The sequence below is a fragment of the Semicossyphus pulcher genome, unplaced genomic scaffold, assembly GCF_022749685.1.
Source record: "Semicossyphus pulcher isolate SPU_LCO1_2020_fin unplaced genomic scaffold, fSemPul1.0.p SCAF_13, whole genome shotgun sequence".
Classification (NCBI taxonomy): Eukaryota; Metazoa; Chordata; class Actinopteri; order Labriformes; family Labridae; genus Semicossyphus; species Semicossyphus pulcher.
Genome location: NW_027211637.1, coordinates 24,343,385 through 24,368,024, shown reverse-complemented (window position 1 = coordinate 24,368,024; position 24,640 = coordinate 24,343,385). Strand labels below are relative to the sequence as shown.

The 24,640-nt window shown below is 40.7% G+C and overlaps 1 protein-coding gene across 4 annotated transcripts in view; it reads left to right on the top strand.

Annotated features, from left to right (window-relative positions):
* Positions 1–24,199, top strand: part of LOC138589271 (microphthalmia-associated transcription factor-like) — a 31,511-nt gene extending 7,312 nt beyond the window's left edge. The window contains exons 2-10 of one of the 4 annotated variants that reach the window (XM_069659480.1): positions 9,935–10,169; positions 19,178–19,393; positions 19,497–19,592; positions 20,071–20,188; positions 20,419–20,511; positions 20,603–20,653; positions 20,784–20,859; positions 22,729–22,876; positions 23,764–24,199. In XM_069659480.1, coding sequence (XP_069515581.1) covers positions 9,935–10,169; positions 19,178–19,393; positions 19,497–19,592; positions 20,071–20,188; positions 20,419–20,511; positions 20,603–20,653; positions 20,784–20,859; positions 22,729–22,876; positions 23,764–24,159 — 1,429 coding nt within the window. In that variant the 3' untranslated portion in view covers positions 24,160–24,199. Of the gene's footprint in view, positions 1–9,934; positions 10,170–18,329; positions 18,363–19,177; positions 19,394–19,496; positions 19,593–20,070; positions 20,189–20,418; positions 20,512–20,596; positions 20,654–20,783; positions 20,860–22,728; positions 22,877–23,763 lie in introns of those variants that run through there. The other 3 variants (XM_069659481.1, XM_069659482.1, XM_069659483.1) reach the window with 3 other exon arrangements.
* Positions 24,200–24,640: the final 441 nt, after the last annotated feature.

The following is a 24,640-nucleotide window of genomic DNA, read 5'->3' as shown; positions in this document are numbered from 1 at the left end:
CATAAAGTCAAGACAAAACAGCTCAGTCAGTGGAGTTTTAATCATGCTTAATATCTGCAAAACGAGGACTGAGTCATCTTTTACCAGCTTTGAATCATTTCTACAGTTTACTTTACAACATGAGAACATTTTTTTTTATCACCTTCGCAGAAAATCAAGAACAAATCAGCCCTGAAGAGTCGAAGTAAGAGCCGCTTTGTTGTGCGTTTAAAAGATCCTTACAGGGATGAACTTGAAAGCCTCATGGACTCCGCTGAAGGCAAGTGTGTGAAATCCTCTTCCTGACTGTCCTTGGATGGTCTAGAGGGATCGGGAGAGGGAGAGGGAGTAGGAGGAGGCCATCCCCATTAAAATAAGGGAGGGGAATTCTGGAGGGAAGAGAACCTGATTAAACAAATAAGACCTGGCAAGTTCATGTTATCCCGACCGGTCCCAGTTTCCTTGAAAAAACATGCATCTCAGTGGATACTTTTACAGTTTTTACTAGAGGGTTTGCAGCATTTAAAACATGTTTGACATTTATTTGACAGGTTATATGAAAACTGTGATTGTTTCGGAGGCTCCTCAGGCTTTGCAGACTGAACGGGCTCCATCACCAGGGGCAGGCTTTACAGTTACTTCCTTTAGAGGATGAAATTTCAAATTCATCCAACTGATTTCATGCCGAGTTGGACATGTCTATATTTAGACATGGAGATGTTTGGGCCCTTTGTGGAGGAAAAGAAGACACTTGAAGATGCCATCTGGAGTTTTAGAGCACTGTGATGAACATTTATGAAACTTTTGTCACATTTAGTACCCAAGAAAATAATCAGCGTTCATTACTAATTAGATGATTGTAAGCGTCTGCCCTATTTCTGCAACTGCTTTTATGCAGTGTGGTGTCATTACAGTACAAATTATATAAGACAGATATGGACATTTAAATGTGGTAAAAGGGTTTTGTAAATTCTCACTTATCTGTCTATTTATATTGAACTCAATTTGTAACTGCCTCAAGCGGTTGGTGTTTTTCCCCAAAATTATACTTATATTTAAAGAATTATACAAATATCCGCCAATGTATTTTCTGTCATTAAGTGAAGGTAGGTCGACTAATTGTCTTTGCAAGGGATGCACCGATACGCATGTCAGATATCTGCCCGGTAGTAGGGATGTAGCGCTACACTAAACTCACGATTCGATATGAATCACGATACTCGGTTCCTGATGCGGTTTACTCACGATTTTTCACATTTTTATAAAGACATAAGATTGAAGTCAAATTATTTGGTGTCTCGAGCTGCATCGAGTGCTCGAGACACCAAGGACAGTCAGGAAGAGGATTTCACACACTTCCCTTCAGTGCAGTCCATAAGGCTTTCAAGTTCATCCCTGTAAGGATGTTTTAAACGCACAACAAAGCGGGGAAATGACCTTGCCCCCGCCCACACTCACTCGCCAGGCTGTAGCTTGTAGTTCAGTCCAAGCCAAGATGACAGAGAGAGAGCCATGGTCAACAAGAAAGGTAAAAGCAAGTCCGTTGACTGGAAACACATTGGTTTCAAAGACTCTGACGAGGAGCAGCAACAAATTCTGTGCAAGATTTGTTACACAGTGGTGTCTGCACCACAAAGGAACAAGCCCGATTCGTTTAATCACCTAAAATTCAATCACCGAGTTGCCCATGACTTTATTTTAATGTTCATTTATATATTATATAATTTATTTTATTATTTATTTATTTATTATTTTACAAGTTTATCAGTTGAATGATGTTTTTAGTTCAAGAAAATACACTGTGAAAACCCCTTTTTTTTTGTTAAAGAAAAAAGTTAAATGAATGTTTGTTGTTCCAAAGTCGATGAGTAATCGTTTCCAATAATCGTCATCTCAATTATTCAACCTCAAAGTCTTCACCTGCTGCCGCCATTTTTTTACACCTCTACTCAGCTACAGACGCAAGAGACGTTAAACAAGAGAAGCCAGAAGCAGTTTAAAGAGGAGCAGTGCCATTAATCTCTTCATCTCATCGATTTGAATTGTCCCTTTTATGTATCGATATTTTATTGGATTGCGAGGTATCCGATAGTGACTGGCCAATACTGGGCTAAGATTTTAATTGTAGTTGAACGTCTACATGCGTGTACAAGGAAGAAGGAGGCAGCTGTCCTACCCAGGGAGCTGAAGCGTCAGCTGTTTGGAGGTATAACACGCCTGTTACTGCAAAAAGTCTCAGCTTATGAATAGCAGCGTTTGTGTTGCTTCACGTATGAGAGATTCCCCAGACTCTTCCACACATTGAGGCATACAGCTTAATAATAGAAGTTGACTTCCTCCTATGTTGTTTAGTGAGGCTCAGATGTTGACTGCTTTTCAAAAGCACCTATAGTATGTAATGTGCATCAGCTGTTTATTTAAGCAGTCACACCAATGTAAATACACCGTGTCTTCCCTGACTTGTTTACATGGTTGAACTATTTACTTAGTTTAGTAGTTGTTTTCCCCTCTCTGCCTCTTTCTTTCTCACGTCTTAATAACAAAAATCTATTTTAATCACGTTTGAATCTGCGACCCAATTGGTGCAAAACCTACATAGATCACGTTCTAGATTCACCGCTTGCATAAAGCTCGCTGATTTGCTTTCTAGTATCCGTCTCGTGCGGAGATGCCAGCTGCAGCGCGCCGGGGTGTTGTGATCAACAGGGGAGTCAGAGTGTCATGTCGGGTCACAGTTATTGAGCTGTGTTCCAGCTGAGAGGTTGTGTAGTCTTTCAGGGGGGCTTGATGTGCTCTGTGAAGAAGACACCTGCAGTCTGGTGGAGAGAGATTTTCCTGGTGCTGTTTCTTTGCTTCTGCTCCACATACGATCTCTGTAGTTTGTCCCTTTTGACTACTCTTACATTGGTCTACTATTATAGTAATGTGAGTATTATAGGTCAATCTATATTAACACTTCCCCCCCCAATAATAAAGCAGACTTATCTGAGAGCTCAGAGAAAGAGCAGCCCCTGGTGGGTGAATGGTGAAGGATTTTATAGGTGTGTATGAGTTTGTTCCTGCACATTCAAGTTCAAACATCCAAGAGAAAGAATATGGACGTAAAACTAAAACACAGATGATCTGAAACATGCATTGTCAGAAAAACAGAGCTGCTTCTGAGCTCATGAAGAGCCGACAATATTTGTTTCAGGCCGCCCACAGAACAGCAGCAACACATGTAAGTGAAACAGTATCTGTGTGGTTTTAAAACAGCGTGTTGATGGACAGTGTGTTTCCAGTGGGCCCGCACGCCCTCTCCTCTCCTCTCCTCTGCTCTGCCGTTTCACTGGACGGGGCCGGTCCTCCGCCTGGGACTCTGAGCGGCGATTGGAGATTCCAGGCCGGGCCCCGGAGCCTCCCCCCTCTGACACACTTTCAGCGCTGCACCAGCGGCATGACTTTCACTGCTCTCCAAGGGCGGGTAGTGCACCTTCAGGAGAAAACAAACAAATATGGAGGCCGTAGGAGTGCAAGTGTACAGACCCTGCTCATTTGACACTCTGTGAGTATTGAGCGTCAGCAGCGGCGACATTGTTGGCTGGTGTTAAAGCAGATTGTTGAAGGTTAACACTACTTTTTAGCGTGAAGGACAGCGTGCACAGGAAGTAAATACAGCAGATTTCTCCTCGTGTGGAGAGTTTTGTGTTGAATAGTTCTGCTTCTAGTTGAGCAAAGGAATCATTATTAATTGTTTGTTAAATACGCTTTGACTTGGCTGGAATTGGTTATTGATTTTTTAGCGGAAAAGTAATAAAATTCAAAGATTTTGTGCCACTTTGATAAACTACACTCACCTTTTGTAATAGATAAACACAGAGATAGTTTGTAGACGTTTGTAAGAGGAAAATAATGTTAATTTAATGGCATTTGTTTTAAAGTGAGGTTGTTGTTATACCATTATTGTCCATTAGGCAGAGCTCTTACCTTCAGTTAATTAACAGCAGCAGTGTTGGTGTTGCAGATGTGTCTGTTTCCATTACCAGCTCAGTGTTTTCACTCTGATCAGACGTCTCTGGATGTCTTCATCTCTCTGTCTGATTGCTGTCCTCGTGTCTGACATTAAAACCAGCATCCAGCTCTGATTGTTGCACCAATAATGACTTTGATGGAGTAGCACAGGGAGCAGAATCAGAGGAATCATGAGTTGGGTGGGTGGGGCTCCTCAACACTGAACATCCATTGTTTTTTGTGTGCTTTTTTTTTTTCCTACTTTGAGATACACACAAACACACGAGGAGGTGCGCACACACACATGCACACACGCACACACACACGAGTGAAAAAAGTTAAACAGGACAAAAGAGCTTTTTATGTGTTTCAGTGGTGTGTTTGGCAAGAAGCCACCATACAGTGGAGAGGAAGAAACAGACAGAGAGGGAGGGAGGGAGAGATGTGGTATTTTATGAACGCACGCACACACACACACACACACACACACACGAGCCAATCTGATTATCAAAAATGTATGAAAGAAATCACGAGATGCTACAACTCCCCATAGATTTCTTGTGTAGCCCCGCAGACTATTAAATAAGTAGGAGTAGCCACGGTGGAGTCAGAAGAAAAAACTAGTTATCAGCCAACGCTGATGCTAGCTGGCTAGCTCAGTTAGCAAGGTGCACCTAATTAACGTTAACTGTGATTTTAATTAATTAATCACTCTGTGAAAGGGTCAAAGTTTGGGGAGGAAAACACATTAAAAGTTTACTCTTGAAATGTACATAGTAATGTGGATATGCTACGCCTGTATTACAATTAACTTTGCTGTAAAGTAACTTTTGTCCACCAGAGAGCGCTGGAGACAGTTTGTATTCTAACTGTCACAGATTTTTTTTACGGCTTCTGCCTTTATTGGATAGAATAGCTGAAGGGAGACAGGACATGTGGGGAGGAGAGAGTGGGGGATGACGTGCGCCAAATGATCAGCAGACTGGGAGTCGAGCCTGCAATCAGTGCGTCAAGGACTGTAGCCTCTGTATATGAGGTGCCTGCTCTACCAACTGAGCTAAGTCGGCACACCGCGCTCACTGTTTTTAGCAAAATAATAAAATTTATGGTCGCTGATTGTGTTAAAAAAAATGTCAGAGCTATCAGAACAACTATCACATAGATTGTTACACTTTTTATTCACAATCATTTTGGTTAATGAAAAGTCAATCTTGGAGCCCACTGGCTACCGTCTAAAGACGCGTAGTCTCTTGGAGCGATGGCCAACTTTTCCACCGTCCGGTGTAGCCAGCAGTAAGCAATAAAGGACTTGCAGCCAGGACTTCCTTTCCCGTGCGTTGCATTGATTACAGTTTAACTAGCAACGTGAGAAGCCAGAATGTAGTAGTTGAGATACGACATCTAATAACGGATTGTTAGCTACGCAGATGTCTTAGATAGAGATTAATCGTCGTCAGATGAACGGCGATTGGATCCAGGATGGTATTACGGCGGTTTGCTTCCTGCTGCTTTTGCTCGCTACAAGGACTGTTTTTCCTGCATGCAACCAAAGCCTGCTGATACGTGATTGGCCAATACTACTCGCCCTACAAACTGACACCATAATACTTGTGATACCAAAATCCAGTACTTAAGGAAGCTTCCTGTACAGAAATAATTTACAGTCTGCTGTCTCTTAGTGTTCAAATTAAATAGCTAAGTTCAGCTTTACTTTTTTAGTAAGAAATAAATGTGAGTCACAGTGGTAGAAAGCAGGGGTGGGAATTGCAGGGTAAATCACGATATGATACGATAAATTGTGAATCGTATCATACTGTATCGTATCGTATTGTATCGTATTGTATCGTATCATACTGTAGCGTATCATACTGTATCATATCGTATCGTATTGTATCGTATCATACTGTATTGTATCGTATCGTATCGTATCATACTGTAGCGTATCATACTGTATCATATCGTATCGTATTGTATCGTATTGTATCGTATCATACTGTATCGTATCGTATCGTATCATACTGTATTGTATCGTATCATACTGTATCGTATCGTATCGTATTGTATCGTATCATACTGTATTGTATCGTATCGTATCGTATCATACTGTATCGTATCGTATCGTATCGTATCATACTGTATCGTATCGTATCGTATTGTATCGTATCATACTGTATTGTATCGTATCGTATCGTATCATACTGTATCGTATCGTATCGTATTGTATCGTATCATACTGTATTGTATCGTATCGTATCGTATCATACTGTATCGTATCGTATCGTATCGTATCGTATCGTATCATACTGTATCGTATCGTATCGTATTGTATCGTATCATACTGTATTGTATCGTATCGTATCGTATCATACTGTATTGTATCGTATCGTATCGTATCATACTGTATCGTATCGTATCGTATTGTATGGTATCATACTGTATCGTATCGTATCATACTGTATCGTATCGTATCGTATCGTATCATACTGTATCGTATCGTATCGTATCATAATGTATCGTATCGTATCATATCGTATCGTATCGTATCATACTGTATCGTATCGTATCGTATCATACTGTATCGTATTGTATCATATCGTATCGTATCATATCATACTGTATCGTATCGTATCGTATCATACTGTATCGTATCGTATCATACTGTATCGTATCGTATCGTATCGTATCATACTGTATCGTATCGTATTGTATTGTATCATACTGTATCGTATAGTATTGTATCGTATCATATTGTATCGTATAGTATTGTATCGTATCGTATTGTATCGTATAAAACTGTATCGTATCATACTGTATCGTATCATATCATACTGTATCGTATCGTATCGTATCGTATTGTATCGTATCATACTGTATCGTATCATACTGTATCGTATCATATCATACTGTATCGTATCGTATCGTATCGTATTGTATCGTATCATACTGTATCGTATCATACTGTATCGTATCATACTGTATCGTATCATATCATACTGTATCGTATCGTATCGTATCGTATTGTATTGTATCGTATCGTACTGTATCGTATCGTATCATATCATACTGTATCGTATAAAACTGTATCGTATCATATCATACTGTATCGTATCGTATTGTATCGTATCGTATCATATCGTATCATACTGTATCGTATCATATCGTATTGTATCGTATCGTATCATATCGTATCATACTGTATCGTATCATATCGTATCATACTGTATCGTATCGTATCGTATTGTATCGTATCGTATCATACTGTATCGTATCATATCGTATCATACTGTATCGTATCGTATCGTATTGTATCGTATCGTATCATACTGTATCGTATCATATCGTATCATACTGTATCGTATCGTATCGTATTGTATCGTATCGTATCATATCGTATCATACTGTATCGTATCGTATAATAATGTATTGTATTGTGTCGTATCGTGTCGTGTCGCATCATATCGTATCGTATCATACTGTATCCTATTGTATCATATCATACTGTATCGTATCGTATCGTATCGTATCATATCGTGAGTTACCCTGCAATTCCCACCCCTGCTTTCTACCACTGTGACTGCTTAGTGTACAGTGTGTGAATGTGTAAGTGTGGGGGTGTGTGTGTCACAGTGGTAGTAAAGTTTCCAGTATTTTTTTCACAGTATATTCAGTTTAAAAAACATTTTTACAACATTGTTGCATTTGGTCAAGTGGTCAAGATCAAAAAGCTGGTAGTGTCGGCTGTATTTTTATTGTAAATTCAATTTTTCAATTTATTCCAACTGGAAACCAGAGGGGTAATAAAATGAAACGACTATTTATTGTCTGGAAATTCAAAATTGAACCGAAGCAGATTAAAGAAAGAGAAAGAAATCAAAGGATTCAGCTCTGTGGAATTGAACAGAAAAAAGTTTCAACATTAGCTCCAGTGACTTTTGTTTGAAACTTACAGGATGAAAGGAAACACACAATCGCCTAAAGTCACAGAGACAAAGGCATTATGCATACGAACACTAAATCTGATTCTATGTATTGGAGTAAGTACAAAGGAACAAAAAAAAAAGGAGCTGTCGGATTGAGGGTCCCAAACCGCTGTAGTACTTTCAGAGAACAAGCTGCGCTCTTTGTTTGACTACAATTCACTGGTTTAATCTACTATTGATTTAACCAGGATCAATAATCAGTTTAATGGGATCAGCATTGTCCTGGGGAATGAATGGGACCGTTTATATTCATCTTAAAAAATGAAAGTGCTGCTTGTTATCTCATTTCACTTTATATAATGGTCCGAAAATGTGGTTTTATTTCATATTGTAGCATATTTGTGCAGGGTTCAGCGGGTGTGGTATCAGACAATGAGATTATATGCAGCGCTGGGGGGAGAATTATGGTATGTTGGGGGCTCAACACCCACCCAATACGCTGTAGACTGAAGCTGTGTTTGACTCGGCCGGCTAATTAGTGCGATTACTGCACAGCTGGATTGGCCAGACGTTTTCCTGAGTTTTGTCAAAGGGATCACTCACTCGATGAGGGCTTCTTACCCACCACTTCTGCTTCAGCAGAGGCTCTATTTTAGGACGGCAGGACTCTGTCTGGGGAGCAGCTGTCTAAATTTAAGAGAGTGGGAAAACTGAAGCAACCTTTTGTGCAAACTGTTCCTCTTTCTGTTCAATTCTCTCTAATGTCACAAAACAGCTCTGTGAGTGCAGCCCTCCGAAATCATCCAAACCACTTCGGCTTTGTGAAATTGCTGTTTTATTGATACACTGAAGGGGGTTTGATTTGTAGACTTTATCTTACTAAGAAATAAATAACTTCCAGAGAAGCAAGGCTGCCACTAACAATGACTTTCATTCATAGTTTTTCTACTGATCAGGTAGAAACTTTCTTCTCTTCACAATTTCCAAGAAATGTTTGAAGCTTTCCCAGAGGGAAGTCTTTAAAGTGCTTTATTTGTTCACAAGCAAAAGACATTTGATTTCCTTTCATTACTGATGAAAAAAACAACAAATCCCTGCTTTTTTTATGGATAAACTTCTGCTGCTGTAACGCCATCATTTCCCAGTTTGGGATCAATGAAGTGCATCCATCTGTTAAAGATTTTCCAATATCGGTATTGGTATTGGCCTCTGATACGGCCTAAAATGCAGTGTCGCCACTCAATCTATTGAAGCGATAACATAATTTATTGACCTCCCCAAATAAATCTACTCGTTTCATGCAAATTATTATGTGATGATAACAGACACCATCAGTGTGCTGCCAGCACATTAACTATTCTTTGCATTATTCGAGCTCTGAAAAACATCTTGTTTGCTTTATAAACCAGTCGTCATTTTCTGCAAATAAAAGACCTCAATGAGAATATCTTATGTGGAATTGTTGTTTACAATAAAACAAAAGTGTATTTTACGAAAACATATAAATAGTAGAACCAGAGAAAAATATATTTTTTCCAGGGGTCTCTTCATTTTTTCCGGAGCTGTATATTTTTATATTGGCGCTGGAAAAGGAGGGGTACTCAGTGTTGGCCAATACTCAGGTCAAGGTATCCTGAATGGAGGAAACAGTAATGGAACATCTCTATCTATCTGTCTTTCTATTCGGGACGCTGTGGCCTGCAAATGTTTGACATTTTAGCATTAAAAACTTCAGATAATCTAAATAGTTGTGGATTAATTCAATTCAATCAATTAATCGGCTAATCATTGCATCTCCAAAGTTCAGGTTTTCCGTTTGATCTTCGCCCTTCACTCACTTTCATGTTAACCTTTTCTTCCATCCGCCTCTCCTCCTAATCTCCCTCCTCTCTCGTCTCTCTTGCTTGACCTCTCCTTCCTCCCCTGACCTTCCCCTACCCTCTCTCCGCTATCACCCTCCACTTTGCTTTCCCTCGCTATCCTCACGTCCCCGCTCACTTTTCTGATATCTTTTATCTGCCCCCCTCCTCTCTCCCCTCCAGCAGCAGCAGCCCGTCGGACCAGCACGGCTCCTCCAAGCCCCCGCTGAGCTCCTCGGCCATGACATCACGCATCCTCCTGCGCCAACAGCTGATGCGGGAGCAGCTTCAGGAGCAGGAGCGGCGGGAGCAGCAGAGACTGCAGGCCTCCCGGTACCCACAAACCACTGCAGCCCAGACCCCTGCCATCAACGTCAGCGTGCCATCCCCTGCTGCACAGGTGCCAATGGAGGTGCTGAAGGTAAAACCCTGCGGTTCTAGCTCGTGTGTGACGGGGGAGCGTGTGTGTGCAACGTCTGATTAGTCAAAGTTTTTACAGTAAAAAGTTTCCACCTCTTGAATTAGAAGCTGCATGTGTCACTGCTGCAGTCTGAACGGCCCATGCAGAGCTGTATTTATAGAGTTATTGACCCATGTGTGTGTGTGCGGACTGTCGAGCAATTGTGGTTTTACTACAACTGTGTGTAAAAAAAGAAAAAAAAAACAGGGGGGTGAGTGAAGTGTGTTAAAATGCGTATATGGGGATTATCTTTCCTGAGAGAATTCCTCTTTAATGCATGCTGTGCTTCCAGCCATTTGGATTTAGCCATCTTTAATCCTATTTGCTCAGCTAGATTCACATCTTTTCATAGCTTTGATTCGCTGGCAGTCCGAGGGACAGGAGACTGTTGAGATTTTTCTGTACGAGTAGAGAGACCGTGTGTGCGTGAGGGCACGTTTTTGACCAGGCGCTTTGGTGAGTTTTCCTGTTTGTCTTCTGCATGCGGTTTATTTTTGAGAGTTTTCATTTAATCAATTTCCATGATACACAGATAAGAAATGTTTTGTGCAGTGGTGAACATGTGCAGCTGTTATTCAGAACTTTTGTTGTCACATGTTCTGTTTCTTCGAGTACACGTTCGTCTATTTTAGTCTTTAATGGCATCAAAGAGTCGGTTTGTAATTGTGACTTGTGTGATATAGAGGTTTGCACAATTTAATAGTTTTTTACTGTCTTGTTTATGGATAAAAAAAACTTTTTTTTTTAAGTTCTTGATTTTCACATTATTGCTGAGACGAGGGAAATGCTTGTGGAGTTTGTGAAGGGGGCACATGTGCACTCGTGTTTGCTGTGAATAAGTATTGAGATTTTCTCGGAGGTGCTTTTGGCGTTGCGTTTCTTGGTAGTTTTTTTGTTGAATGTGTGACTCTTTAGGGCAGCTTTGTTCGAATATACAATCATGTTTGTGCATTTGAGTTTCCCAGATGATAATATGTTAAAGTTTAAAATACTTTGGTGCCACAAAAATCAGACTTTTATACTAAAATATTTATGAATCACATAATAGTGGCTTTTATGTGGGTAAATGAGAAACACTGTTGTTAAAAAATATTGTATTCAGAGTGATAATAATGCTGCTATTCAGGCTTTATGTGTACTGTAGATCATTGTATAGAATGTAAAGCTTCCCATAAGGATACATCACAGTTTTAATCGTCTAATGTTACAACACTATAAAGTAATGATGTCTTTGAGCTGTTGGATAATATTTGTTTGACCGAATCCATCAACAATACATTCAGAGATTTCATGCCTGCTTGCTCAGCCTCACTTTCATCACCCTGGATGTGTGTGGCATGGCCCAGCAGCGCAGCACAAATACAGTATATCCATTGAATACACTTCCCTCCTCATGCAGCATAAACATTACTTACTCCCCATAATCTGCAGCTCTTTGAGAGGTTTAGGACGCCCCCCGCCCCCCGCCCCCCAAACCCTCGCCCTTTTGCGTACAATACATCAAGTTAGAGTAATTTCTCTGCTTTGGCCGGAGCTTACAGACATTCTTCATTGACTGAAGCCCTCAAAATGAAAAGGCCGTTCCAGCTTGGCGCTGTTGAGCTGGGTTAACCTGCTCCCCTGTCTGTGGGTAGATTAGCACAGTCCGCACACAGCTCAGGGGTACCAGGCAGAGCTGCTGGACCTCAAAAAGTGCAAACATTAAGCTCAGATGAGTTTATCTAAAGACTGATTGGACCCTTAATTAACCAAGTGACCTCTGACCTTCTGGGGAATAAGTAAGGGATCAGTTTAGGGATCAAGACAAAGGCGAGCACAGCCTTACCACACACCGAACGCTAATTCAGTGAAGAATGCTCGTAATTAGCTCCCACTGCTTTCATTCCACGGCATATTTAAGAGCAAAAAAAACACGGCTTTGAAATTTGTGTAGGATAACTTCCTAAAAGGGTTAAAAAATGATTTGTAGAAAGTTTTTTTTCAAAGGATTTATGCTGCCGTGAAAAGAACAAAGTACTCGTCAACCCCAAAGTACGAATTGTACAGTTCTTTTGGATTATACAATGAGTGCAGCTCGTGACGTGTATGCATCAGGAAGTATGCAAAGATATGTCGATTAATATAACAAGATAAAAACTCACATTTCTACAGTCTTAACTAAATATTTGTTCATATTTTATTTCATGTACGTAATGCAGTGTTTCCATTTACATAACCTTAAGTGCATTGCTCCCTATTGTTTATTGTATTGCTGCGTAATATTACAGCATTTAGCTACAGTAGCTTTATTAGCTTTCTGATTTATACAGCTGCACATTTACAGCTCAACACTGATCATTTAAGGACACATGGTTTGTATTTCGTAGGTAATTTGCCGACCTTTTTGCATAATGGCATGACAAAGACCTGGAGGTGGAGAAGACCCGCAGGTTGCTCTGAAGTAGCTGCTGACATTAGCATCACAGTTGTCGTCTGCAGGCTCCACAGAAGCACGTTAGCAGCTTAACTGTGAGACAAAGTGGCCTATTCTTCTAGCCCGGTTGCAAATGAGGGCATTCTTGTTAATGTATCCTGGTAGGATCATCATGGAATGCCCAAAGCACGCAAGTAAAACAACAAAAATACCAACGAGTGTCCTCTGAGAGTACAGCGGGACGCTTTGTGTGGTTTCAGACTGTTTGGGGGTTATGTTGCTCATGCCCGCGGGGCTGTCGATGGCTAAAAAAAACAGCTGATAAACAACAAGCTGTCTTGTTCGCTGTGGGTGCAGATGCTGTGAGCTCGCAGTTGATGTCACATTTGCAAACAGCGTATTTAAGAAAGAGTACATTAAGTGCAGTCGGGTAAAGTAAAGGTCAAGTCAGAGACCTTTCTATAATCCACTGTTGTGTCTTTTCTGTAAGAGATGTACTACAGAGGACTCAATGCACCTTATGCTTCTGAAACATGCGTTTTAGACAGAGACAAAGATCCTGTCTGCGTGCAGTCTCTGTCAGTGTGTCCACTCTGTGTACACACCATGAAAAGGAATCTGTTTCACGGTCCCGGCTCTTTAAAAACACATCGTTTTTTTTTTTACCCTCAGACCAGTTCATCTTAACAAAAGCTGCAGTCTATACTGACAAGGCCGAGACATTCCTGCTCGATGTCTGTGGCCCCCGGGGGCCTTTAATGAACTCAGAGCGGTAAGATCATCTCATTATAAGTGATAATTTAGGAAATCCCTGAGGACGAAAACGAGCTCGACAAATCGCTGATGCTCGTTTTAATGTTAAGATAAAACGGAATCAGCTGGTTAGATAAATAAAAGATCTTTTACGTCTAAAAAACGTAACGACTAATTTTAAACTAATTATTATTTATAAATACATAATTAATCAATCTGACTTTTATTTTCTAAACTATTTAATTAATTGATTTGTCCGTAAAAAGCCACAAACAGTAAAGAATGTTCAAGAACACAAAGGTGATGCATTCAGGGCCAATCAGTCCAAAAGTATTTTACTTAAATAACACATGAGTCACTTTTCACCAGCAGAAACCAGCAAACAAGACGACATCTTTTAATGATTCATCAATTCATGTCCGTAACCAGAAATTTCCATCATCGAATTATTCTGCTGAATGTTTCCTTGATTAATCAATTAATCGCCCAGTCTGAAAAATTCTGTAAAATTGTGATGAATGATTTCCTGGAGCACAGCCCGACCTCTGCTAAAGGCCAGTTTTTTTCTGACCAACATACAAAGATATTCAGTTGACTATTTAATTTTTCTGTAAATAGACTCGTCTGTTGATCAAATAATCCTTTGAGCTGTAGACGAGATTTTCTCTGCAAAGACTCAAGACTTTTAGAGACTAAAATCCAACTGTTGCACCTTCTGTAATACTTTTTTTAATGGGGACTTTTTTGTCTTATGCACAAAACGTCCTTAACGACCTCTTTGTTTCTATTCTAAGTGCGAGAGAGAGAGGGGGGGGAGAGAGACAGTGGTATGGGGCTCCTGCAGTAATCCTTTCTTTCTATTTTTAGACAGTGACAGCCGTCAGTTCTCCTGATGTGTGAATGTACAAGAGAAAACAACCCACACAAAGAGAGGCTGAGTCAGTGGGTTTATTGCTGTACGTGTGTGCATACAGCAATGGCTTCCGGCCTGGTGGTCTGGAACCAACAAGGGGTCACAAAATACATCTGAAGGGTCGTGAGATGATCGTTAGGATGGGACAAAGTAGGAGAAAGACATATTTCTACAATTCAAATTTCACCTTGATGTCGATTTTTAAAGCTCCTGTGAGTTTTTGATGGTCATGAATGAATTCTGATTACTCTATATGACCTACAAAAGCAAACCAGACCATCAGCGACAAGATTGATTATTTTGAAATTTAAAAAAATTAGTAAATCGTTAATAGAAATTTAAAGTGATACATGTGACTGTTAAAGAAACCTGGATGAGATTTTTTAAGAACCACCACTTTAGCATGTACAGGACAAAATCAGCAAAGAGATAAGAGGTACGGCTTTGTCCACAGGGGGCGCCAAAATCAACACAAACCAAAAGTTCCTCGCAGGAACATTTTGCAAATTTTCTGAGATTAAAAATGGTGAATTCTCTTTTTTTTTCTTACCTGTTTACAAGTGCACAAGAAGACATGATTTCAGGAACCACTGGCACACATGCATGTGCAGTCCAGAGCCCAGAAATACATCACAAATTAATATAATGAACATTTTTAGGAGTAGGGGTGGGAATCGCAGGGTAACTCACGATACGAAACGTGACCCACGATAACGATAATATCACGATACAGCGATTCTGCGATAATTGATATATTGCAAGACAATCATATAACGATACATCACGATATCTGATTAACTGAAGAATACAAAATGCTCCTAACAAGGTGAAGTGCAGGATTAATGTATTTATTCACTGCAATTGGGTGTCACAAATTGAGATAAATACATGATGCGGTGACTCAAATTGACATCTGTTTAAAGCGCTGAATTTAAAAAAAAATTAAAATATCGATAATTGGCGCCAGCGATCCGCTATTTAGGAGTGATGCTACTATATAATAGTTTATTACTCCCCGGGTCTTCATCTATGTCTCTGAATTCATGAATAGCTCATATTTCAGTCAGTGGCCTCCGCAGAAAATCTACCAGTAATCGACTTAACGGCAAACCATAACCTGTGTTATCACTTGTTTTGATTGTTATGAATTCATCATTTAACTTGCACCAATTATCCCAGCACACAAACAGGAAGCAGTAGGAGAACCTCTAAGTAGTAGATTGAACCAAAAACAAACACACTTGCTCTGTGATGAATAAAAAGCCTCCATAAAAATAGGCAGGAAACCAGACTGACAAACTGACACCAAAGCATCCTTTAATATAGATACTGTATTAGACTAACACAGTGTTTCTGCATGTTTTGTGACCCTGACCTTCAGGCTCATTAACACAAGTTACAGTTGATAAATCAGCTCTGCTCACACTTTTCTCAAAACCAGCGTTAAAAAACGAAGATAGTTCCCACTCAGAGGAGGACAACACACTCCGTAACCCCCCGAGGTCAGCGGGGACGACGGCAGGAAACACGTCGATGACACGATTAAATGTTTTATGTACAGTTTCAAACGAGCGTGCATGAATTCAATTGAAGGAAAAAGCAGCAGTCAAACTCTAAATTCAAACACTTTAACATGCACATTTACATTACATTTACGCTTGAAGTGCAGCAACATATACATTTTTTGATTGCACTTAATGATATGTCTCTTATTTATTAGTTACTTATTATTATTATTAGATAATTTAATATATTTTCTTTATAATGAGCATAAACACAACAGGTAATAAACAACAAGTAAAATGGACTTAATTGACTACCTGAATGTTGTTGACACTGGTCATTTATTAAAGAAACAATTAATGAATCATCATAAGATTATCAGCTTTTATTTTGAAGGTCATTTTTTTTCAATCTTAAATGCTAAAAATGTGCTCTGTGATCTCTTTTGGTTTAGGTTATAAAACAAACAAACATTTAATGGACCACGTTGAGATGATTAATGAAGCTCTTAAAGGAGATTTATTCGACTCTGACTACAGACTGTCGAGTTTTGTGCCGCCTTCGACTCGATTCATCAACAGTGGAGTTGATGAATGAAACAGTTAAGAAGCATTCACGGTTGTTTACCCATTTCAACACAATCACAACATAATAATTGGATCGCTTATTTGTGGCTCAAGTATATCCTTGTGGATTAGGTTCCTAAATACTCTGCTGCCCTTTACACGCATTCAGTCTATTTTCAGGACCAGCGTCACTGCGGTTTCTTACGTGTAAAGCTTTTTCTTCATAAAGTTCTGCCTGTGTGCTTGTGGGGTTTGATGATTTTATAACGGAAAATGATCCTGAAGATATCATTGGTTATTATAATGCACTACACCAGTTCAGCACCAGTATGAGCACAAAGTGAAGACTAAATGTTTCAGTTAGTGACCGACACTAATGAATCATTGTTCTGCACTGTAGCCCACAGCGTCACTGACGTGCTGTGTATGTGTGTATGCCCCCCTCAGTGGGGTCAGCTTTATGACCCTTTAACAGCGATTTATGGCCCCAGGTGATCTCAGTCATACCTGAGGGATGTATGTTAATGCTGCGCTCACATGAGTATCTCCTGCAGAACAATGATTCTGTCTCTGAGAACGGAGGAGAAAGAGTTTCTGTTCTGCTGAGAAGAGGGAACATTTGAAGACGTCACAGAATGACGTCTGGGTTAGTTTGAAGCTCCTGTGAGGAGTTTTTCACTGGTCATGACCTGGAAAAGCAAACCAGACCATCAGTGACAAGATTGATTATTTCTATATAGTCATTTTTAATGGCTGAAACTGCTGCAAGGGGGCAGGTGTCAGACGAAGCGATTAACTTTACATTTTACAGGGCAAGAATTTAAAGTGAATGATACATATGACTGTTAAAGAAAGCAGAGGGAGATTTTTTTAACACCAGCAAAGAGATAAGAGGTACAGCTTTGTCCACAGGGGGCGCCAAAAACAACACAAACCGAATGTTCCTCATGGCAGCTTTAATATTCATGTAAAATATAAACACAGAGACGAGTAAAAACTCCATAGAAATAGTTCAAAAGCTATAGCATGATTAGAAACATGCACACAGTTTGATAATATCTATGTTTTATTAGCAATCAGTTAGCATAAATATTGAATAACCATGCTTGGCAATGATACAAGCATTTTATTCTTTAGTTCTACATGCTGTGAAATGAGCTGCTCTCGGGAGTCAGGAAATGTCTTATGTGTCCGTCTAATAACCGTGTCCTTTCCACTGTCTAGCGCAGTGCGCAGACTAAAGCACTTTTCACAGAAGCAGAGGAAATTTCGAGGTAGCTTAGAGTTGGTCTGCAGCCTGTGACCTCCTCAGCTCTGCTAATGAAGCTAAATCCTCTGGGCTTAAGCAGAACAAATACATCAAGTTAAAAAATGAAGTTATTCATTGACTTTGAGACGCAGAGTGCTTGTTGTTGACGATTAGAAATAACATTTAGAGACACAACCTGTAGGGGGGGAAATAGGATGTAACAGACTTCATTCTGTCCGTTTTAAAGGGCTCTATTGGCATGAAGTTATTTTTCCAAAGTGTTATCGCTCCTCAATGTGCTCTGTTGAACTGGGAACACACGCTGAGCATCCACAGGGTTAAAAAAGTGGATGCGGCTAAGTGATAGCCTCGGGCAAGTTTCAGTAAAAGGGGTGGCCTTGCTAAACAAAGGCACTTAGTGTTAGCCCCACATCCTGACATCAAGTGATGCACCATAAAGGAATAAATTCAGATTTTACATAAAACAACACAAATTTGAAGAAGCTCATTGTGCTTTGCTGAGATTCCCTGACATGCAGAACTAATTACTTTTCTTGCCTTTTAAAAGATGAGCCTGGATGTGTCTGTCCTCATACTAGCAGGCTCAGTCTCCTGGTGCAACCAAGAGGGAAGCAGCCACAGCGCTTCTTAGTTCAGACAGGAGTTAGACACAGAAGTTTCCTTTCATTTCTTTTAAACTGGAAGGATTAGTTTCACTGTAAAGATGCTTGAGATGCTCGGATACCACCATTATGAGGTATGTTTTAATCAAAGTTTCTGGAGATGGGGAATTATTTTGAATTATACATGGAAAAGTATGTAACAGCATGCGACTAAATGGACATAATTGACTTTTTTTAAGCCAAATGTGAGATTAATGCGGCATTATCTGTGTACATTTTGCGATGCACCGCTGTTATCTGTGAGTCATGGCACCAGAAATGCAGTCAATAGTCTGTAAGGTTTAAATATAGACTCCTGAACGCAGCAGCACTGCTCCATTTTCGATGTGTTTCAGCCTGACAAACAGTGTCTCTGAAGTTTATCTGCCTGCAGAAGCTTTTCTGGATCATTAGTGTTGTGTGAGGGATTAATGATCCAACGCAATCAAATGTATCCATACCCGGGGACAGAGCAAAGATAGGGGTGTGAATGTAATTTCTTTACTTCCAAAATATGTGGACGTTTTATGTTGGAAACAGAAAGTTGAAATGTATTTCCACTGAGCCTCTTTGACATAACAGCACTTGACAGCGTCTCAAAAACAAAATGCATAATGCATCGAAGGCTTTGAAATCCGTGCCGAGTTTATTTTAATATTAAAGTCACAACTTTGCAATACTGGAGACAGGCAAGACTTTGAGGTATATTTAGAGTCTTTTAATCTAATAAAAGACTACAAAGCCCAAAAACTCCTAAAATGTGACTACAAGAATATTGCAGCTGCACTTTAAAGTGGTTTATTCAAACTAACAAACAGACTTTTCAGTGGCTTTTTCTCCAATCAAGCAACATTTCTCTAATACACATCTTCTTTTTCCCTTCCCTCTTTCCCTTATTCTGCACCCGAAGGTCCAGACTCACCTGGAGAACCCGACCAAGTACCACATCCAGCGCTCCCAGCAGCAGCAGGTGAAGAGGTACCTGGGGAAGCTTGGCTCTCAGGCATTGAGCTTGCCCTGCCCCAACCAGTCCTCTGACCACGGGGGCATGCCGCCAGGGCCGGGCAACAGCGCCCCCAACAGCCCTATGGCCTTACTGACCCTGAACTCTAACTGCGAGAAAGAGGTGAGGTGTCATTCTGACTAAACACACAGGGTTTAATTTATGTTATCTTTCACTCATGTAATCATTCTAACCTGTTGTTCAATTCTACGCCCTCTTCCTTTAGATGGATGATGTCATTGATGACATTATTAGTCTGGAGTCCAGTTACAGTGATGACATCCTCGGCCTGATGGACCCAGGACTTCAGATGGCTAACACGGTATGTGTGTGTGTTAATGTGAATTCATCCTCAACACTGAGCCTGTAAACAGACAAAGCACTTCACTGTTTAAAGGTCACCACACAAGGGTGTGTTCTTAGATGTGTTAAGAGAGAAAAATTCTGAATGATGCTATTGAAAAAAAACTAATTTAGCTGCAAGCTAAGAGGGCTGCTGTGAAAGCTTGCTCTGCTGCGCTTTCATGCGGTGAAACAGTCTCCAGCTTGTTGCCAAGGTTGAAGAATTATTTTGATATTTAAAGGAAACACTTCCTGGAGTGTTCTCATCATTGCTAGTTTGCCAGCCAACCAGCAGAGATCAATCTTTGTATTGTACTCCTAGCAACGAATCTAATTTCCCCAATATGTTGACCTTTTCCTTAAACAGTGAAATCTAATCTATTAGTATATGATTTTACAGTCACAGTTTTACTGTTATGGTGTTTTCCTCGCTAAATGTCAGTGCTGTGTGTCCTCAGATCGCCGTTCCTGCTAACCTCATGGACATGTATGGTAACCAGGGTATGTCCCAGCAAGGTCTGCCCATCAGCAACTCCTGCCCCGCCAACCTGCCCAACATCAAAAGGGAATACTCCGGTGAGCAAGACACACATGAACACTTCAACTTCTGTCGTAAAGATAACATCCATTCAGATTCTTTCACCTTCAAAGACCTCCATGCAGCCCATACTGTATCATTATATTAATAGTGCACCTCTTGTAATCCTCCTCTGTTTAGGGATGTTGACTGTGCATGACTTACATGTATTTTCCAGTGTATTTCTATCCATTCTCCCTTTTTTAACAATTTTCTTTTGGTCACACAGTGTCACAGTCCCCGGCCATCATGCATATGCTGGACAAGTCTGGATCCTGTGGCAAATTTGACAACTATCAGAGGCCTGAAGGATTCCCCGTGGGTGCGTGTGGTTAATGTGGCGCACATTTTTTAATACTTGCATTGTTTTATTTTCTTGGTGTACTGATCTCAATGGTGTGTTCTAGAAGCAGAGGTAAGAGCAATGGCAAAGGAGCGGCAGAAGAAGGATAACCACAACCTGAGTGAGTTTAATTTAACTCTGTAGACGTTAATTTAAAAAAAAGATGTGGTAATGGCTGCCATACTTTGTTACACTTCTAAGATTGAAGGAATTAAATATAAAGATTTCTCTCTTCTGATTTTGTCCTGCAGTTGAGAGAAGACGACGGTTTAACATCAATGATCGAATCAAGGAGTTGGGAACTTTAATCCCAAAATCCAACGACCCGTAAGTAACTTTTTGCAGAAATTGCAGAATAATAAAGTCTAAATGCATGGCTGCAAGGAGTTCCCTCTCTAATGAGATTTATATCTAATACACAGAACCAGCTCTGTGTAAGATATGTTCTAAAGTTCAGCTGAAGCTAATATGAGGTTTCAGCAGTCTGATAAAGTCAAATCAAGTCAACATCTTTCAAAGCTCAAGTCTTTTTTAGTACAGAACCCTTCTTTGTGTTACTATCTGTGTGCTGCCGCTGATGAAGGAATCACTGTGCGCGAAACACAGAGGGAATGTCGACTCATGTTAAATCCTCGCATTAGCTCCAGATGATCTTAGAATACACTTTGGCCGCCCGCCTCTGACATGTGAGCTTTGAACTTTTTCTTTAATTGATTTTAAGGGATTTTTATTTAATTATAATTTAAGGGAAATCAATCACACGAATGTTAAAAGTTTATACTCTGATTCACATTAAAAATATGACGATAGATCACCAACAAAATGACGATAATCTAATCAGGTCAGATTTTGATTCATCATATTTTCCGTGTTCTAAAACATTAAGATTAAAAGCTCTATTTAAAATCAATCCCCGACCTTTGACTCTGTCTGTGGTTCTGAGAAGCTCCCTGCAGCCCCCTTTTTGTTGTGTCGACCCACCTGTGGTTGTTTTGATAAACCCCAGCTGGGTGCTCCACCCACCCCTACGCCTACATGCACACAAGCTCAGAGAGGCCTGCTATTTCAAACACACCTGGCTTGGCTTCACATGTGCTTGTTAGCCTTAAAGGAGCAATCCTCCCCTGGAAAAAGCCCCTGTCAGTCAAAGCTGATGTTCTCTTTAATCGATAGAAGCAACAATATTTGAAATTGGCGCCATAGCTGTGGAGAAAGTCGTACAAACAGCTCGGGGTTTCGCCCATTCTACATCCTTACAACACCTAGCGCGCATTGCGCCCCTCCCTCTGAAAGGAACGGCCCAGCGAGAGACGCTGGAGAGAAATACGACCGTTTTCCAGTCAAGGACATTGATCGCTGCAGGCAACGGCTCAGAGCGGTACAGAATCCGAAATACGACGAGAATATACCGGTGGATCGTCTAAAAAATCTTCAGGTCTGCAGTCTACATTTCAAACCTGACCATTTTGAACGAGACATGACATCGGAGGCGGGCGTCCTAGATTGAGGCAGTGTAGTTTAGTAAGCTCCCTGGCCTCCGCCAGATGATGTTGAGGTTGACATCGAGGTTTTCCAGGACCCATTGGAGAAGCAGATAGCGTCCTTTTTTTCTCCCTACCATAATGGCGTTAGCTCCCCATAATAGCATGATGGGACTGAGGTTGAAAATTGGTGAACTGGCCCTTTAAAAAGTAGAATTTATTCATTTGAATTAAAAGCATTCATACAGTCCTTAAACAGCACTGTCCCTGAGGCTTTTGACCTCTTCAGACTATTAAACTATAACCCTTGTAAGCAAGAGACAATAAAGACTTTGGTTCTGTAACATTTAGACTATTTACGATCGATTATATCCCTGCAAACTTCCACTGCGACCTTTAAATCTTCAGGAAGTTCGAGGTCATCCTTATGACTGCTTGTAATCTGCCCTTTCATAGATGTCATGTCAGCATTCAGTTTGGCAAATAGCTCAGACTTCAAAGTGCTGCTCACCTCAGTGACCTCCTTATCTCTCCTCTGTCTCTTGTTGTTTTTTTAACTGGAAAGAGGCACATGAGCCGTCTGTTACAGCTGCTGGATTCATATGAACAACTACATTCTGATTCTTCTTAGAAGAGCCTGTGTGTGTCTCACATAAAAATAGTATCAAAGAGATAGTGGGATGTTTGAATAATGATTTTTATAATTGATTTTCAGGGACATGCGCTGGAACAAAGGCACCATCCTGAAGGCATCAGTGGACTACATCAGGAAGCTGCAGCGGGAGCAGCTGAGGACCAAGGAGCTGGAGACCCGCCAGAAGAAGCTGGAGCACGCCAATCGACACCTGATGTTGAGGATACAGGTAAACACACTTTGATGAAGTCTAGTGATTTGAAGTTGGAGTCACAAAGTTGTTTGCTTTATTATCATTGACTACGAATAACTAAAGAAAAACTACAGAGTGTGTGAAGTGTTTTACCCTGCGCTGCCTGAACGCTCCGTGCATTTCTGTGCTCCTCGGATGGTGCTAGAAAACGGGCGCTTCAAAGAACACGTGCTGTGTTTTAATGATCAGAATAAGTCCGGCTCACTTTAGAAAGCAACAGCAGTGAAACCCTACATCAAATTACAAATTTAAAATGATTATTTTAAATACAGTGTTTGACCATCAAGCCAACGTTTACTTTAGCCTGCTGTGTTTCTGCATAACATGTCATCAAGTCAGTCAACTTAGAGGGTCCTGTACTGAGTTGTTGCTGCTACTGGGGAGGCGTTGGCCGGATATTTTTTCCACTAAGAAACAAATTGTTCCGACACCGCATGCATGCAGGGTTAGCATGCCTCCACTGACCTCAGAAGAAATTACTACATGTTTAAAGACCACATGTGCGACACGGGAAGCAGCTGTGAACACCATTATCTTGTGGGTAATTGATCACAAGACAAGAAGCGTCAGGATCTGTGTGATTCTGCTCAGCTGACATTGATTGATCGATCACATTGTGTGTTAGCTTAACGGTTGTTATGTAAAGCAGAACTATCAGGGGGAAAAACCTCCTGAGCTTTTAGTTGTGGGATAATTTAAGGTAAACAGTTCAGTCAGTGGCTGTTAGATAAGGATTTAAAATGAAAAAGTCAATGACTAATTTATTTGAGACTCTGGTTGAGTTAACCTTTGACCCCCCTCGAAGTGCAAGTGAATCAGAGCAGGGATCAGAGACTGACCCACGTGTGTCTCTTTGGTTGCAGGAGTTAGAGATGCAGGCGCGGGCTCACGGTCTGGCCATCGCGTCCTCCGCACTCTGCTCAGCTGAACTCGGGGCCCGGACCATCAAGCAGGAGACCGCTCTGGAGGACTGCCACCAAGACCTGTACACACTCCACCCCCATCACCAACACCACCCCGCCTGCACTCCAGAGCCGCCCACCACCCTGGAGCTAAACGAGGGCCACTCTAACTACCCCGAGGGCCACTACAGCGTCCACGGCAAGCCGGGCTCCAAACTCAACGACATCCTCATGGAAGACACCTTATCCCCGGTGAGAGGGGGGGACCCTTTGCTCTCGTCCGTCTCCCCGGACGCCTCAAAGGACAGCAGTCGCAAGAGCAGCGTAAGCATGGATGAGAACGACCAGGGCTGTTAGCACCCCCTACTGGAAGACACCTTACCTGCACCTGCAACCCCTCCATCCTGCTGTTCCTGTCGGTAGCTAACACTCCTAGCTGCTGGAGAGGCTTCGTGTCCTTTTTGTTGTTGTTTATTTTTTGTTTTCTCCCCCCACCCGTGTTTACATGTATTGAATCTTTTTCCACTTGTGTGTTTTTTTTGTTAGTTTTTTATAATATCTTTGTCTTTTCAAGCCCTCAACCTTGATTTCAAGGACTGATTATGAAGTAATTCTGCTTTAATCAATACTTTGATGACAATGAGTTACAAAAATAGAAGTTTTTATATTTAAAAAAATACGCATTTATCTTTGGATAGAGGCTAGATTATGTTTATTTCTATTGATTCCAAAGAATCTAGGGAAGTTATAAATCATGGTCAGAAATGTAGATATTTAATGGTGAGATGAACACTGCTTTTTAAATCACTAGCAATAATAGAAGAAGAAAAAAAAATCT